The 16,911-nt window shown below is 42.3% G+C and overlaps 1 protein-coding gene across 3 annotated transcripts in view; it reads left to right on the top strand.

Moving 5' to 3' along the window:
- The window catches only part of LOC124787777 (protein pigeon), a 485,699-nt gene extending 469,463 nt beyond the window's left edge, over positions 1-16,236 (top strand). For all 3 annotated transcript variants that reach the window (XM_047254670.1, XM_047254671.1, XM_047254672.1), the window contains 2 exons: positions 5,269-5,340; positions 13,371-16,236. In XM_047254670.1, the coding sequence (XP_047110626.1) occupies positions 5,269-5,340; positions 13,371-13,441 (143 nt within the window). In that variant the 3' untranslated portion in view covers positions 13,442-16,236. The remainder of the gene's footprint in view (positions 1-5,268; positions 5,341-13,370) is intronic.
- Positions 16,237-16,911: the final 675 nt, after the last annotated feature.

Below are 16,911 nucleotides of genomic sequence, written 5' to 3'. Positions count from 1 at the left end.
TACTGACTAAAATTATGCTAGTCTATAATCTCTTATATATATTTACCGTAACTTCTCTGTCCACATGGTTACATGGTGTTCAGAGAGGCACAGAACATAAATCAATCCAGAATTTTCCACATTTTGTAGATATACAAGCAGCATGTCTACCTTATCTTGCACCCCAAATGTTCTGATGAAACAAACTGGGAGCTAAAATTGTGTGTGGCAGACAGAATGGTCACCAGAATGCATTAATGTTGTGTGTCTTTATTGGTGTTATCAGCCCTGGCAGGGTGTATAAGAGGCATGAACAGCAGTATATGTTGAGTGATTATTGTGAAGGACATGGAGATTGTGTATACTCATGTGAGATGATGTTATCAGTACCTTACAGAGATTCACTTTGTAAACCCTTCACATCCATGCCTGCCATCCATGAACAGTGAGTATGGTGGCAACCTGGTGATAAGTCTCATTCTCCCACTGTTTTAGAGAGGCAAAGTGGTGTTACGCCTGGTGTCATTATGTGGGGGGCCATTGTGTGACTTCAGATCACAGCTGATAGTGACAGGGTGAACTCTGATTGCACAACTGTGCATCAAAGGCATCCTGCATTCTCATGCGTTACCTCTCATGTGACAGTATCGTAGTGCCATTTTTCATCAGAGCCAAAATTGTTCATACACAGTACATATCCCTGTGAATTGTCTGCATGATGTTGAGGTACTCCAGTGGCCAGCAAGACTCCAAGATCTGTCCCCAATAGAACATGTATGGAACCAGCCCTGTGTCAACTCTGTTCCATTATCTTTATCCAGGATATCAAAGACCAGTTACAACAGATGTGGACCAGTTTGCCTCAGGAGGGAATACCACAGCTTTATCAGATCCTTCCCATTCAAATCATTGCATGCATCCAGGCCAGGGAGAGTGCAACACTGTATTGATAAATGGGCTCATACTTCCAAGTTCTCTGTAAAATGGAATCAGTTCTAATAACATAAATAACATCAAATACCCTCTCAACCCATCAAGATTCATTCTGTCTTCTCCTCCCATTCTGGTTTCTTCACTTTCTTGTCAGGTAGTGTATTTTGTTCTTAAGAGAATTTTTTTTATACTAGAAGTGAAAATATTAACAGAATTTTCCAATGAGAGTTGAAAGCATGTTTGTTTTTAATGATCGAAATAAAAATAGTTTTGCTATAGACCGGGCATCCCTAGTCTTTTAATCAGTTGGTCCTGAGAAGGTTTATTTTTAAGGCTTTTTGATTTTGATTTGTCTGCTTGTTTGTAGCCAGGAAATTAAATATTTGGTATGGCTGCTGATTCATTCTAGCTCATTTAGCATTACCCAGAGTGCACATGTGTAGAATGACATGGGGAGCTTCAGCAGGTACCTTGCGCAAATCGTCCATTGCACTGGTCTTCTGAGCAGCTGAGCATTATGCTATGGTTTAGCTAAACAGCTGCCACACCAACTTGATTGACATCCAGTTAAACCACACTATGCAGTTAATAACTGGAACAATCCAATGAACACTCATTTATTGGCTTCCTCTGCTGAGCAACATTTATCCACCCACAATCCATAGAAGCAAGGCCTTCCTTAGAGAATACCACAAGCTATGGGAGAACCTGGGCTTACTCATACAGGAAGACATACCAAGTGTGTGACAAAATAGACTCCATTCAAGAAACCCACTGTTACGGCAAGCAGAACAGCTAGATGCCAGGGATATCGAGGTGAAAGACCTGTGGGATCAGAACTGTCAGCTTATTGAAAATACCTAAGAGCATTAGTGGTTCTGAAAGCTTAGCTGTGATACTGCTGGCACAGAACTCAACAGGAAACTATGGGTCAAATTGAACAGAGCTCGCACTGAGCATGGTTTATGTGAGACTCACTTTTTAAATGGGGTGCTACAGAGTCTTCGGTTTGTGACTGTGGCGCTCCAAACCAGACAATCAAGCACATTCGAGATTAATGCCCCTTACATTCCTATCAGGGGAGTTGGAGCGACATCACGAAAGCTGACAATACAACTCCTATATATGGATTAGAAACTTGGATATTGACATTTAGGTAGTTTTGTATATAGATTTGTCTTGTTATATTCATATACTAATGTTATATACCTATACTTGTACACTGCATGTGAGCCATATGAATAAATAAATGAATATGCATCCCTAATGAATTCTGAAAATGAAGTTTTAGGTGCAAAAGTCTGTAAGTGGTTATTTGTAGACATCAGGCAGGAAACAGAAAATCCACAGCCATTCAAAAACAAAACGGAAGAGTACCTTATTAACCATTCTTGTGCCTTATCAGAATACCTGTATTTGGACTCTAGGATACAAATTTAATTTAAAATAATGTATGTATTGAGCTGGTTTTTAACTTTTCCAATATGTAGGTAGGTGGTAGTGTTCTCTGGAAGTAGTAATAGATAAATGTGGCAGCTGCTTGATGTGAGTGGAGGAACAGTAGAGTTTTTTCAAGTTAGGTACTTGTTTCCCTAATGTAGATTTATATATATAAATATATCAATGTGAATAAATTAGCATTCCTCACAGTTTGTTCATAGGATACTTGTGGAAGTTCCATGCAGTGGTTGCTTCTGCCGTTTTATATGAAATTTTATTTATTTATTTATACACATAATCCATTGAACATTTTATGCATGTGAGGTACTAGGCTGTGGAATGAGTTATAAATGTATGAATGTAAATTACATGGAACACCCTACAGCTAATTTACAAATGAATGAATAAATAAATAAATATGCATTTCCAATGAATTTTGGAAATGAAGTTTTATATTTTGGTGCAAAAGTCCGTTATTGATTATTTGTAGACACCAGGCAGGATACACAAAATCCCCAGGCATTTGAAAACAAAACAGAAGAGCACCTTATTAACCATTCCTATGCCTTATCAGAGTATTTGGACTCTAGCATACAAATTTCGTTTAAAATAATGTTCGTATTGAACTGGTTTTTAACTTTTCAACTAGGTAGGCAGTTGATTGTGTCCTCTGGGAGTAGTAGTAGATAAATATGCCAGCTGAGTAATGTGAGTGGAGGAACAGAAGATTTTTTTCAAGTTAGGTACTTGTTTTCATAATATAGAAGTACATATATAAATATATCAATATTAATAAACAATAATTCATCACAATTTGTGATTACAATAAAAACATAAAACTAAAACAAAGCAGACGCAAAGTGAAAAAAATAGATCATACAAGCATTAGCCTATGTTGTACAATACCTCTCAAACAAACAGCAGAAATACATGGTGAACATTAATAAAACTGGCAAACTGCGGAGACAGATTCCTGACTGGAACTGGAGAAAAAAAGGTCCTTCGAAAATGCGCACAGAAATGCATTGTTGCCATGGTAAACGGTGCTGACAAATGAAAGTTCTTCTGACCATGTGCCGTCTGTAACCCACAAATGGTGATTATGAAGATTGATGATGCCAGTTCTGGTAAAGTTTGCTTCATCGGTAAAGAGGACTGATGACAGAAATCTCATAATTGTGATGGTATGGTGCAAAAACCATCGACAAAATCCTTCTTATAGAAGAAAATCCGCTGCTGATACTCCTTGCACTTGTTGCAAGTGATAGGGTTAGTTGTGGTTTTCATGTAGGACATACATAATCATACTTTTACTTTACATGCCACTTACTTGGAGCTTGTACTAGGGTTTGTCTCAATATCCAGTAGAACCCAATCTTCCAAACCTGGTGTATGCACAGTCACTGCCTCCCTGCACTTTCATCTGTCTCAAAGGACACATGATCGCACAGCCGCCCAAAACGAGCTTAAAATATTGTGTGATGTGGTTGGTGTCTGTGAGGGTACTTGTTTTGGTATAGTTGTGCTGCCTCTCGACCATTTCCATCTGGCTTGTTCCCGACATCAATAGCACACCATTCTGCTGCTTACTGTATGCTGCATCAATCACCCACCCTGCAATGCATAAGGAACACATGGCATGTAGTCATAAGAACTTTCATTCATTAGTGCCGTTTACTGTGGCAATAACACTTTTCCAGACACATGTTTGTAGGACCTTTTTTCCTCCATTTTCAATCAGGGATCCATCCCTGTCGTTTGTCGGTTTTATGATTATTCACCCTGTATATGCATAAAAAATCTCTACTTCTGTGTTGAAAAATTTATCAGATGAATAAAATACTTTACCTAGTAAGTATATCTTTACTTTATTTTTAAATATGCACTGCTCCTACATAGGCCTTTGATGTAGCTTGGTGGGGAATTAAATATTTTAATGCTGGAGTACTGTAACTTTGACTTGTTTTGTACCCCTGAATGCTCTCCTTCATGATTTGATTTAAGGTATGTAGTGTGTAAATGAACGAATAAAAATTAAACAGCAAAGTGCAGTTCTGATGTTAAGTTTGTAATTTTCTCATTCTGTGATTAATTGTCAGATAATAAATCAAAAGATGTATGCTTTTATCACATTTGATGTTAGGCTTCATTCTGTCACTTAATTTAATCTTAACTTCTGGTACAACTAGCCTAAAAAATGCAAACTTACAGATATGAAAGAAAACACATGAGGAACCACAATATAAAAACGAGAAAATAAATAGAAAGAAATTGAGGACACTGATGTACCGAGGCTTGTGCGTACGAACACAGATGTAAATATGAGGCAGACAGCAACATATGTCATTGCTTGAACATTTTTTGGTTGATGAGATAGATAAACTGAACGATAGTGAGTGAAGGGTACCTTAAGGAATATCCACAGAACATGCACAAGCAAATTTTACTTTCAAACTCAATGTAGAAATCGGTAGCCACAAAAGTGAAGAAAGCTGCTGAATGAAGAATGAAGGTAAAATAAACTGGATGGAGGTAAAGGTATCAGAAACTGAGAAAAGTTGTATAGATTGCAGAAATTTATGCAGTGGAGTAATTCACCCTGTCTAGATATGACTAAAATTTCAAAACTGAAAAAGAAGAGAATGGGAGTTAAAATAAACAAAGGTAAGAGTTGGTGCATCAGAGAAGAATTTGGAGGGTCTGTAATGCAAAGTTGTGAGCATATGATAGTGACGGTGGTCGTGGTGGTGATGGTGGAGGTGATGGTGGATACATTTTATGGAGACGGTAAGACGATGATGATGATGATGTTTTAAATTGTAATTATATTCATTGTTTTTCTTTGTGCTTGTGTATTGTATTTATGAAGTCTGCATGACTCTCTGTAGTAATTGTGTTTGTATTTCATATCATCAGGTCTCGCTGCCTTTCCTTCTGCAGATAGGTTATCACCTCTAGACACATTCCTTAACTTACTAACTGCGAAAGGTAAGTAATAAATAATATTGTCTGTTGCTAACTTAAATTGTTTAATTGATGGATTGATTTAGAACAGAACTGAAAAGCTTATTGCATCTCCACATTCATTGAGCAATTGTCAAGAGGACAATAATAATTATTCACTGACTGTCTCAACCAAATGAATATGGATATTTTTGTCCTGTTATATTTATTTCTGGAAATCATTATTCCTTTTTATACTCAAAATAAAAACAATTGTTGAATTTAGAATACAGATATATGCATCAAATTAATTTTAGTGTCTGAATAAAAATTATTCATTGAGAGCCCATGGTAAATATGGGGAAATATTGTATTTTACAGAGAACACTCTTTCAGTGGTAGTTCTAGGAAATGAAAAATCTTCTTCTAATCTGAGATTATCCTGACTATCTCACATTACCCAAAAAGTCTAAAATTGTGCATCCTAATTATAGCATGCCTCATTTGTTGTGACAGAAACAATAAGTTAGACAAGAACATAGTATAGCTTAGAATGTTTATATGCAAAGGTTACTGCCAAAGGAAGAACAGACATCTGTGTTAGAATCAGAAAGAGGATCCATGTGTTTTTGTTGTTGCTACTATTCACATGTTTGTTTAGTTAGCAAACAGCTACTATAAGAATCACTCTTTTTAGAACTTCTTCCTTCAGTTAATAACAGAGAATAGTCTGTTATAAAATTGAACTTCTTATAAGCAGAGTCATCCTGATCCAGAAAATAATGGAGATAAAGTGAAATGGGTTAAGATAGAGCATAATGAGCATGAGATTTGATAATTAGAAATGTTAAGAGCACAATGTTAGGTAGATCAGGGAAGACAATGTGAACATGCATAAAACAGAGAGGGTAGAACAGAAAAAAGAGAAACAGTAACAGATGGGAAACAAAACACAGCTGCAAAAACAAGTGCAGGCTAAAAAAGAAAAGAAACGTAGACAGAAAGCGGGAGAAAGAGTAAGTCTGGGAGATGACTGTATTCATTGTTCAAGACCTAACCTCATTTAATCAGGTTAAACATAAATGACAGAAATAGGGGACTGTACTCCCAGGCACGCTGACAAAATTGACACCAAAGTAATGGCCTCAAATAGTGCCAATCTTGTGCATCATTTAAGGAAGAGCTTTATGTGCCAAAAGATTGATTACACAATGGCTCATTCACTATGTTGAAACCTGTTGAGACAATGAAACTGCTTTTGCGGGCAATGATCTTATTGACTGATCTATACAGTCTTCATAGCATCATCTGTACCAGTACCTCCCTCTTATGTTTCAAACCCACAAGAAATTTTTTCTATATATCGCATTGGACTAGTACTATTGAAAAACAGACTGTCATGAAGAAAAGGCTTCATCTTCACATAGAGTTTGATTACTGAAAGACTCTTTCATATATCTGAACCATCAAATGTTGTGACTCTTCAATACAATTTTTTTTGTTCAATACAATTTTTTTTGATAATTTATGATAACTTCTGCTTTGAAAAAATAAACTGCGTATTGTTTACAGAAGCTATTTAAATCAAACACACAATTTTAAAAATCTTGTTTTGGGATAGCAAATTCAAACTCAAAAACATTTTATCAAAGCTTTGAGTCTTAACACCTGCAAAAAAAAACAGCAGAGAAAGATTTTCTAGACTTTTGTTGGTGTAAAATATTGTATTATGAGAATCTGACATCAGTAGGCAAATGGGCCTGCCAGAGGCATAAAAGCATTATTATGTACCACATAAAAAAAGGTATTGCATCACCTCAGTTCCCAGAACTCCTGAAGGTGGACATTGACTGTGGATATTGTATCACAGACACAGTCCCTTTGACTGTTCAGAGATGTGACTAAACCTGCCCAAAGATGTAAACAACCATGCATGAGCAGCACCTATTAGATGGAGGGGGCCCAACAGCTGATCAGTTCCAGTCTCAGTACCGCAGTTCAATCATGGCCGCATTGTTACTTTGTGCCAGGAAGGGCTCTCAACAAGTGAATTGTCCAGGCATCTCGGAGTGAACAAAAGTGATGTTGTTCAGACATGGAGGAGATACAGAGACACAGGAACTGTTGATGACATGCCTGTCTCAGGCCGCCCAAGTGCTAATAATGCAGTGGATGACCATTACCTACAGATTATGGCTTGGAGAAACCCTGACAACAATGCCACCATGTTGAATAATGCTTTTCGTGCAGCCACAGGACGTCATGTTATGACTCAAACTGTGCGCTATAGGCTGCATGATACACAACTTCACTCACGACGTCCATGGCGAGGTCCATCTTTGCAACCGAGGAGCGCCAGAAAACGGCGACGGAGGGCCACAGGCGGAACCGAGTCCTTGGGTCCCTGTGCCAAGTCCAGACGGATGGACGGCCGGGGCATACACCAGGGAGGTGTAGGTGCACGGACCCAGAAGGGAGGCAGAAGAGGGAATGACCCCAGTTCCAACAGCAGGGACTGGATGCGGACAGCTATGGAAAGCCCAGACCGAGGTCGCCGTTCGGGCAGATGGAGGACCATGGCAGGGAAAAGTAGGTGATGGTTGGGATGGCCCAGCGAGCAATGCACGTGGACAGCATAGTCAGCGAGCAGTCGTTGGCGGCGAATCCGCAGCGGGGGAACCCCGGCCTCCACCAGTAGATTATCCACGGGGCTTGTACGGAAAGCGCCAGTTGCAAGCCGAACCCCACAGTGGTGTATGGGGTCCAACAACGTCAACACTGAGGGTGATGCAGACCCATAGGCCAGGCTCCCATAACCAAGCCTGGACTGCACAAGGTCTCTGTACAATCTCAACAGCGTTCAGCGATTGGCACCCCAAGACGTATGGCTCAGGCAGCGGAGGGCATTGAGGTGCTGCCAGCACTTTTGCTTCAGCTGAGTAATATGAGGAACCCATGTGAGCCGGGCATCAAAGATGAGTCCTAAGAAGCGCTAGTGTCTACCACTTCAAGGAAGTGGCCGTCGAGGTAAAGTTCAGGATGAGGGTGGACTGTCCGACGCCTGCAGAAGTGCATAACTCGAGTCTTGGCTGCAGAGAACTGAAAACCATGAGTCAGAGCCCATGATGCTGCCTTGTGAACGGCTACTTGCAGCCTACGCTTGGCGACTCCCGTAGTCGTGGAGCTAAATGAGATGCAGAAGTCGTCGGCATACAAAGAAGGAGACACCGATGACCCCATGGCTGCAGCCAGACCATTAATGGCCATTAGAAATAGGGAGACGCTCAACACCGAGCCCTGCAGGACCCCATTTTCCTGTGTATAAGATGAACTAGAGGCGGCACCGACTTGCACCCGGAAAGAGCGGCGCAATAAAAAGGTTTGAAGAAAAGCCGGGAGCTGACCACGAAGACCCCACTCATGCAATGTAGCAAGGATGTGATGCCTCCATGTGGTGTCATACGCCTTCCGCAGATCAAAAAATACAGCAACAAGATGCTGACGTCGGGCAAAGGCCATACGGATAGCAGATTCCAGCCGCACCAAATTGTCCGCAGCAGACCGACCTCGACGGAAGCCACCCTGGGATGGAGCGAGGAGACCGCGCGACTCAAAGACCCAACACAAACGCTGCCCCACCATACATTCGAGCAATTTGCACAAAACATTGGTGAGGGTAATGGGACAATAGCTGTCCACCACCAGTGGGTCCGCACCGGGCTTCAAGATGGGGACAATAACACCCTCTCGCCATTGCGATGGGAACACGCCCTCGCTCCAAATGCGGTTAAAGATGGTGAGGATGTGTCTCTGGCAGTCCCTGGAGAGATGCTTCTGCATCTGCGCGTGGATGCAGTCTGGTTCTGGTGCTGTATCAGGGCGATCGGCGAGGGCAGCGAGGAACTCCCTCTCGCTGAAAGGAGCAGAACTCGTAGCAAGGTGCGCGGCAAGGTGTTCAGCAATGGCGGCAGCGTCCGTGCAGACAGCGCCATCCAGGAAGATCCCAGGGACACCCATAGGGGTCTGGTATCCATAAATCCGCCAGATCCGGGACCACACGAGCGAGGGGGAGACAAGGGAGCCCAAGGATGAGACATTCCTCTCCCAGCGCACCTGCTTACCCTGTGCAATAAGACAACGGGCCAAGGCACAGAGCCTCTTAAAGGCGATGAGGGTCTCCAGAGACGGGTGCTGCCTATGACGCTGGAGAGCCCGCCTACGGTCGCGAATAGCCTCAGCAATCTCCGGCGACCACCAGGGTACAGCCTTGCTCCGAGGGAGTCCAGAAGAGTGGGGGATGGCAGCCTCGGCCGCAGAAATGATTGATGTGGTCAAGACACGGACCACCTTGTCAATGTCACCCTGTGGGGGAGACTCAATGGTTGCAGCGGAAGTAAAAGCCGGCCAGTCAGCCCTGTTGAGAGCCCAGCGGGGCAGGCGCCCAGAAGAATGACACTGGGGCAGTGACAAATAGATGGGAAAATGGTCACTACCACACAGGTCAGGATGCACTCTACAGTGGAGGGATGGGACAAGTCCGGGGCTGCAAAGAGAGAGATCGATGGCCGAGAACGAGCCATGGGCCACACTGAAATGCGTGGGAGCACCGGTGTTCAAGAGGCTAAGGTCGAGCTGAGCCAACGCATGCTCCACGGCATGACCACGGTCATTGGAGACAGTCCCACCCCATAGAGGGTTGTGGGCATTGAAATCGCCCAGAAGAGCAATGGTGGCGGGAGTTGAGCCAGCAGCGCAGCCAAGACATGTCGGGGGAGCTCCCCATCTGGAGGAAGGTAAACAGAGCAAATAGTAATAGCCGGCGAGAGCTCAACCCTGACAGCGACTGCCTCTAAAGGCGTCAGAAGGGGTACTGGTCAGCTACAGACAGAGTGGTGAACAAAGAGGCAAACTCCACCTGACGCTCGTTGACAGGCAGCGCGGTTCTTATAGTATCCCCGATAACTGCGAAGGGCGGGGGTCCACATTGCTGGAAACCAAGTTTCCTGCAGAGCAATGCAGAGAACAGGGGAAACACTCAGAAGCATCCGGAGCTCAGGCAGGTGGCGGGAATAACTGCCGCAATTCCACTGGAGAATGGAAGCAGTAGGGGACTGGGAGGGCGTGAAGGCGATGAAGAGGCAGACGGCGCCACAGAGCCAACTGCCGCCACCGGGGGAGAGTCAGCTGTGTCCATAGGAAAGGCCCCCGAGGGTTCCGTGAGGGCGAGATCCACGGCAGAGGCGAGGATCTCCACCTCATCCCTGGAGCCAGAACTATGTACAGCAGGCGGTACTGAAACCACCGGAATGTCCTTCTTCTTGGACACGTTCCGTTCCTTCTTCTCGCATCTGTCCTTAGGGTTAGAGGGCTGGGAGAGCTTCTCTGAAGGAGTGTCGGAGGCTGACGACAATGCAGAAGCCCTACGACCAGCAGGTGGCGGAACCTTCAGCCACTGGCTGACATCCAGCTGGGAAGGAGAAGAAACAGAGGAAGGGAGAGCCCCGAGGGACCCCTTCCGCAAGAGAGTAACCGGCAGAGGCAACGCCGGCGGAGAAGGAGGGGGAGGGATCGAGCCCCCTGGTTTTTGAGCAGATGTCACTCCCGAAGTAAGCGTGGGGGGAGCGACAGAAGAGGGTTTGCCCCTAACTGCTAAGGGGGCAACAGAGGAAGGCTTGCCCCCAGACACTAGGGGAGCAGACAGAGAGGCGCGGCCCCGAGGGCCTACTGAAGGCGGCACAGATGAGGTGACAACTGTCGCTTGCGAGGGCCATGATAACGTGGCTGCAGCATAAGATGTTCGAAGGGAAACAGGATACAACCTTTCAAATTTCAGTTTTGCCTCTTGATAAGTGAGCCGGTCCAGGGTCTTAAATTCCATTATCTCCCGCTCCTTATGAAGAACGGGGCAATCCGGCGAGCATGGAGAGTGGTACTCCCCACAGTTGACACATACAGGTGGAGGCGCACATGGAGAATCGGGATGAGAGGGGCATCCGCAATCTTGACATGTGGCGCTGCATGGGCAACGGGAGGACATATGCCCAAACTTCCAGCAGTGGAAGCACCGCATCGGGGGAGGGACGTATGGCTTGACGTCACAAAGGTAAACCATTACCTTGACCTTCTCAGGCAATACAGCACCCTCGAAGGCCAAGATAAAGGCACCGGTGGCCACCCTGTTAGTCTTGGGTCCTCTATGTACACGACGGACAAAATGTACACCACGTCGTTCCAAGTCGGCTCTCTGCTCGTCGTCGGATTGTAACAATAGGTCACGATGGTAAATAATCCCCTGGACCATATTTAAGCTACTGTGGGGAGTGACGGTAACAAGGACGTCACCCAGCTTATCACACAAGAGCAACGCTCGTGACTGGGCTGGGGAGGACGTCTTGAGGAGGATGGACCCATTCCTCATTTTAGACAACCCCGCCACTTCCCCAAATTTATCCTCCAGGTGTTCCACAAAAAACAGAGGCTTTGTCATAAGAAAGGAGTCACCATCAGTCCTGTTGCAGACAAGGTATTGTGGGACGTAAGGCTCCCGCTTGGCACTAGATCTGCGTTCCTCCCATGGCGCAGCCAACGAGGGGAACGACTGAGGGTCATATTGCGCAGCATCAAAGTCAACTCTGCCTCACTTAGAGACGCTGGTGGCCGTGCGACCACCAGCTTGGTGTGATTTATTGCGCTTCATTGCGCATCCGCCCAGATGCCACCTACTCCGAACGAGGGCTCTCCCCAAGGGCGCCACCCAGCCAAAGCAACGGGTACCTGGCCGGTATCCCTTTGCCCAGAGTCCCCGTGCCCCAGACAAGATGGGCACATACTCCTTGGCATGCATGGGGAGGAAACAGCTCTGGCATCTGTAGTGCGATCCCTGCGTGGTCAGGGGGCTACCACCAAGAGGGTACATGACGACCCCACCACAACGGACTGGCTACCGTGCTGGATTTTAGGTGTTGAAAGGGTCCACAGTTGTCGTGGGCGCTAAGAAGGGGATTGTGCACAAGACGAGAAGGAGGCAACCCAGAAGACGTTGGGTGTAAATCCCGCCACACAACAATAGGTAGCATGCAAGATGGTGATGGATGATGGACCAACAGAAAAACACCACATAAGGCGTCCTTCCCCAAATGGCACGCACTAACAACGGAAATTTGGGAAAATGGAGGTCAAACCCAAGAGGGGACCGTCACAGAAGGCTGAAAAGTTTGAGACTCCTTATAGTCGCCTCTTACGACAGGCAGGAATACCGCGGGCCTATTCTAACCCCTGAACCTGCAGGGGGTTGTGAAATATGTGCACGTGGGAAAAGCCATCAGTAAAAAGCTAGAAAACAATTAATAAGGAAATATAGTAAAACTATTTAGGAGTACAGGAGACCACTCACTAAATATTAGAAGCATTGATTTGTCAACAGGCACGCAAAATAGAATGACATAGAATACACACACACACACACACACACACACACACACACCACACACACCACACACACCACACACAAAATGTAGGTGCATGCGTGGGTAGTGGGAGGGGGAGGAGGGGGGACTGGATGGGTAGGTTCACTTGCTTATATTTGTCCTCTAGCTTGTTGTGTGCATGTCAATGACTTATCGCTTCTGCTATCCGATGAGTCATATCCTTTACTGCGAAAAAGTTTTTTTTACAGTAAATAAATAAAATTTTGACAAATGGTGACATAGTTTTCAAGAATTCTGGAATATTAGTATTTAAGTTATTTTCCTATACAGTATTTGCATACATTAATATGATACTTACATGTATTGTTATGAACTGTTCATCAGTAATGAAGACATGATTATTGCCTAATAATGTTTCTTGACTTGAAAGCCTGCCTGCCTGCCTGCCTGCGTGTGTGTGTGTGTGTGTGTGTGTGTGTGTGTGTGTGTGTGTGTGTGTGTGTGTGTGTCAGAGAGAGAGAGAGAGAGAGAGAGAGAGAGAGAGTGCAAGCTTATACCTGTGATCTAATTGTCTTATAACTGAGCACTGAATCATCATTATCACTCCTTATAGCAGTAAATCTTTAATGTCAACAATCTTTGTTTCAGCCAATCTGAATGAACTTGATTTTGGACTCCTTGTTGAAGCAACTGTAACATCGACAGGAGACTTTCTGTAGTCATTCAGTCTTCAGTCTTGCCTCAGTGGAAAACCATATTAACTGTGGAAAAACCTTAACAGTACACATACTTACAAAGTGGATTCCCATTCACTTTGAACATGAAAGTACAAAGAAGCAATGCAAAACTCTAACTGCCATGGTCATCTCTTCCACTTAGAAATTTAATATGCTTATCAAAAATTGTGTAGGTGAAGAAAGCCAAAAAGAATATTACATGATGTTTGTCTTTGGTAAAAGTTGTGTGTAATTTAAAACCAAAATAGACTCATTTTGTTTTGTGCTATTTATTGTTTGTGAGATCACAAACATAGTAGGTAATAATATGTCCTTCATATAGTTATTGCTCACACCAAAGATATGGTAAAATATTTACTTGTCAAAGAATAGTGTGTATGATAAGAGTGTATATAAATACTGGACACATCCTGACTATAAGGTCTGTTAACATTTATTGTAAGAGTGGTCATTTTGTACTTGATATAGGCTATGTGGAGCTTCCAGGTTACATGTATTTTTTCATGTGCTTTTACAGTATAATTAGCACCATGCCACCAGCTCTCTGCTGACTGTACTGATATTATTTTTTATCTTGCAACAATCCTTTTTTATGTATGATAATCTCTACACTCCACTCATTGCCTGCTGTTACCCTGTGAAGTTAAAGCATTTACCACATTCACTACTTCTTTGTATAAGATCAGCAATGGCTTTGTAAGCCAGAATTAGCTGTGTTTCACAGAAGTAGTCTAATAAATACAATGTGAGTGTAAAAATGTTGCCAACAAGTGGAATTATTAAAGCAACACAGATTTCATTAACTGACTTTAAAATATGCATTTTTATGAGGATTTGTCACCATTTAAATATATTGTTTTTGTAGTTTATTTTATTAGAATGTTGAATTCTTGTTCCATATCACTGCCACCGCTGCCCCCTCTCAGTTTTGCTAATATTGTAATTGTCGGTTTCCAGCATGTATAATATTCACTGTGTTGCTGTTCAAGTGAAAATGATAAATATCTATACTCCAATTTGTGTGGCAGGCAGTCAGTGATGTATAAGTTTCAGCATCAATTTTATTTTAAGGCCACTGCATGATGCTCTTATGGGCCTGTGCACTTCTCATTTTCTTCTTATTAAGTGATACCAATGTCTGCAGATGAGAAGACCAGAAGAGATTGCCTCTAGTTGTGGTAGCAAACTATTACTATGCTGTCTGCTCAAGAGGATTTGTGTTACTTTGGTATTTGTGGAAATGATAGTTGATAATGGACACTTTGTAGAAATGATGGTTCATAATGAACACAGTAACAGGAAACAACTTTTATTGCAACTGAGTTTTCAGACAATGGATAAAATAATGAGGATGGAGTAAGTGAATAACAGTATTGCTATTTCGTTTTGGACACAGCGCTTTCTTTCTTCCTCAACCTCCCTGTACCCATCTGAATGAGGCTGTATGTTGACACAGCATTTCAAAAGAGTAAGCAAGGATCAAAGGGCACAGTTTACTTGGTGGACATAGTAGAGTCAGGAGAAATGAGAAAATAGGAAGGTTTGACAATTATAATGCTGACAATGAGAGAGAAAGAGAGAGAGAGAGAGAGAGAGAGAGAGAAGGAGCAATTTAGAGACAAATTATAGGATGAAATAAGGAAAAGCAGTATAGAGAGGAAGGAAGTGAGGGCTGTTTATGTGTGTTGCTTCTGTAAGGGGACAACAAAACTGCTTTCATATAGCAGCAACTACCACAACCGGCAGTTTAACTGCTTAAGACTCTTCCATGAGTGCTGCAGTTGACTTATTTTCCACTTCTTTCCTGTTATTTGTACTGCACCAGCACAGTAAGTTTTTCATCACATAGTTAACTATACCAACATAATGCTTTTGTATGGCTCCTACTAATGTGTAAACTTTTCATTGATCTCATTCTTCGCCAGCACATATTTCTATACCCTATATGTATTTTGATAAATTAATATTTAAAAGCTACATTTATATGCTGATTGTGGTGCAGCCAGCCAGCTGATAGCTGCCCGAATCAGCCAACCAATAATAATATTTATCTAATTATTTTGTAAGAACAAACTAGAAATTTTGCTATTGAATTGATTTCATTTTAATTACAAAAGGTTTCCTACCTTCCTAGTCAACATTACTAGATGCCGTACATCAGTATTTCTGAAAATTACAATGTAATGATGTAATTGCTTCATCAGCTTTGAGTGGTTATACACTGTCATGTTTAGGTTTTCTTTAAACTGTAATATATGAGAATTGCCATGTACAGTAATATTGATTAATAGAAGTAAAGATAGTTGAAACTGGTTTTCTTAATGGAGGGACATGGTAATATACTCAATGTGCTCCTAGAAAGCATAAAATGTTTGGAGCTTTCGAACATGTTTCATAAGGATGTAAGAGAAAGGTTGAGAAATATGTGTGAAAGATGAAACAGAGTAGTTGAAGCTATGGAGAAAAGAGTGAAAAAAGTCCTATAGTGAAATGGAAAGAGAACTCAAACAATCTAAGACAACAGGTGGGTCTTCAGATTTCAGTCCTCTAGCACAGACATCATTTTAAACAATTTTTACTTGTCAAGACTTTTATGTATTGATTCATTCTGGATAATTATAGTATGTTATGCACATTCCAGTAAATTACAATCATCTTTTCTTTTCCTTTATTTTATCCAGTTTCAAACAGCACAAAGTAGTACTTATATATTTTGCTTATATGTTTATTTTTGAAATGTAATGTTTAACTCTATTTATGCGATACTAGTCAGAAAAGTCAATAAAATTATTATGTTACACTATGCAATAAGGAGTTCTTCTTGTACAAAAACAGATATAAAGTAATGCTAGACCTTTTTTACGTGTACATCACTACTCAGCAATTCACATCCAGGTATTTGGCAGAGGGTTCACAGAACCACTTTCAGTTTATTTCTCGGCCATTCCAATCTTGAATAACACACGGGAAAAGTGAACACCTATACCTTACCATGTGAACTCTAATTTCCCTCATTTTATTACCTGGTGATTATTTTTATGTAGGTAGGAGTCAACAAAATATTATCACATTTGAAGGAGAAAGTTGGTGATTAAAATTTTGTGAAAAGCTTGCTGCAGCGACAGACACCTTTTTTTAATGATTGCTGCCCCTACTCATGTATCATATCTGTGAAACACACACTCCTTTATTTCGCAATAATACAAAAAACAAGCTGCCCTTCTCTGAACTTTTTCAGTGTCCTCTGTTCATCCTGTCTGGTAAGCATTCCTTATCACACGTCTTGGTACTTTTTGCCGAGGATACAAGTATAGCTATCACACCCAACAGACAAGAATTAACTGGTGAAATTGTTAACAATGTTTTTCAGAAAATCATTAAGTGGTTCTCTGCAAATGGGCTCTCATTAAACTTTGACAAAACACAGTACATACAGTTCCACACAGTAAATG

The sequence above is a fragment of the Schistocerca piceifrons genome, chromosome 3 (assembly GCF_021461385.2).
Source record: "Schistocerca piceifrons isolate TAMUIC-IGC-003096 chromosome 3, iqSchPice1.1, whole genome shotgun sequence".
Classification (NCBI taxonomy): domain Eukaryota; kingdom Metazoa; phylum Arthropoda; class Insecta; order Orthoptera; family Acrididae; genus Schistocerca; species Schistocerca piceifrons.
Note: the sequence above shows the minus strand (reverse complement) of the source record. Positions and strands in the feature narration are given on the sequence as shown.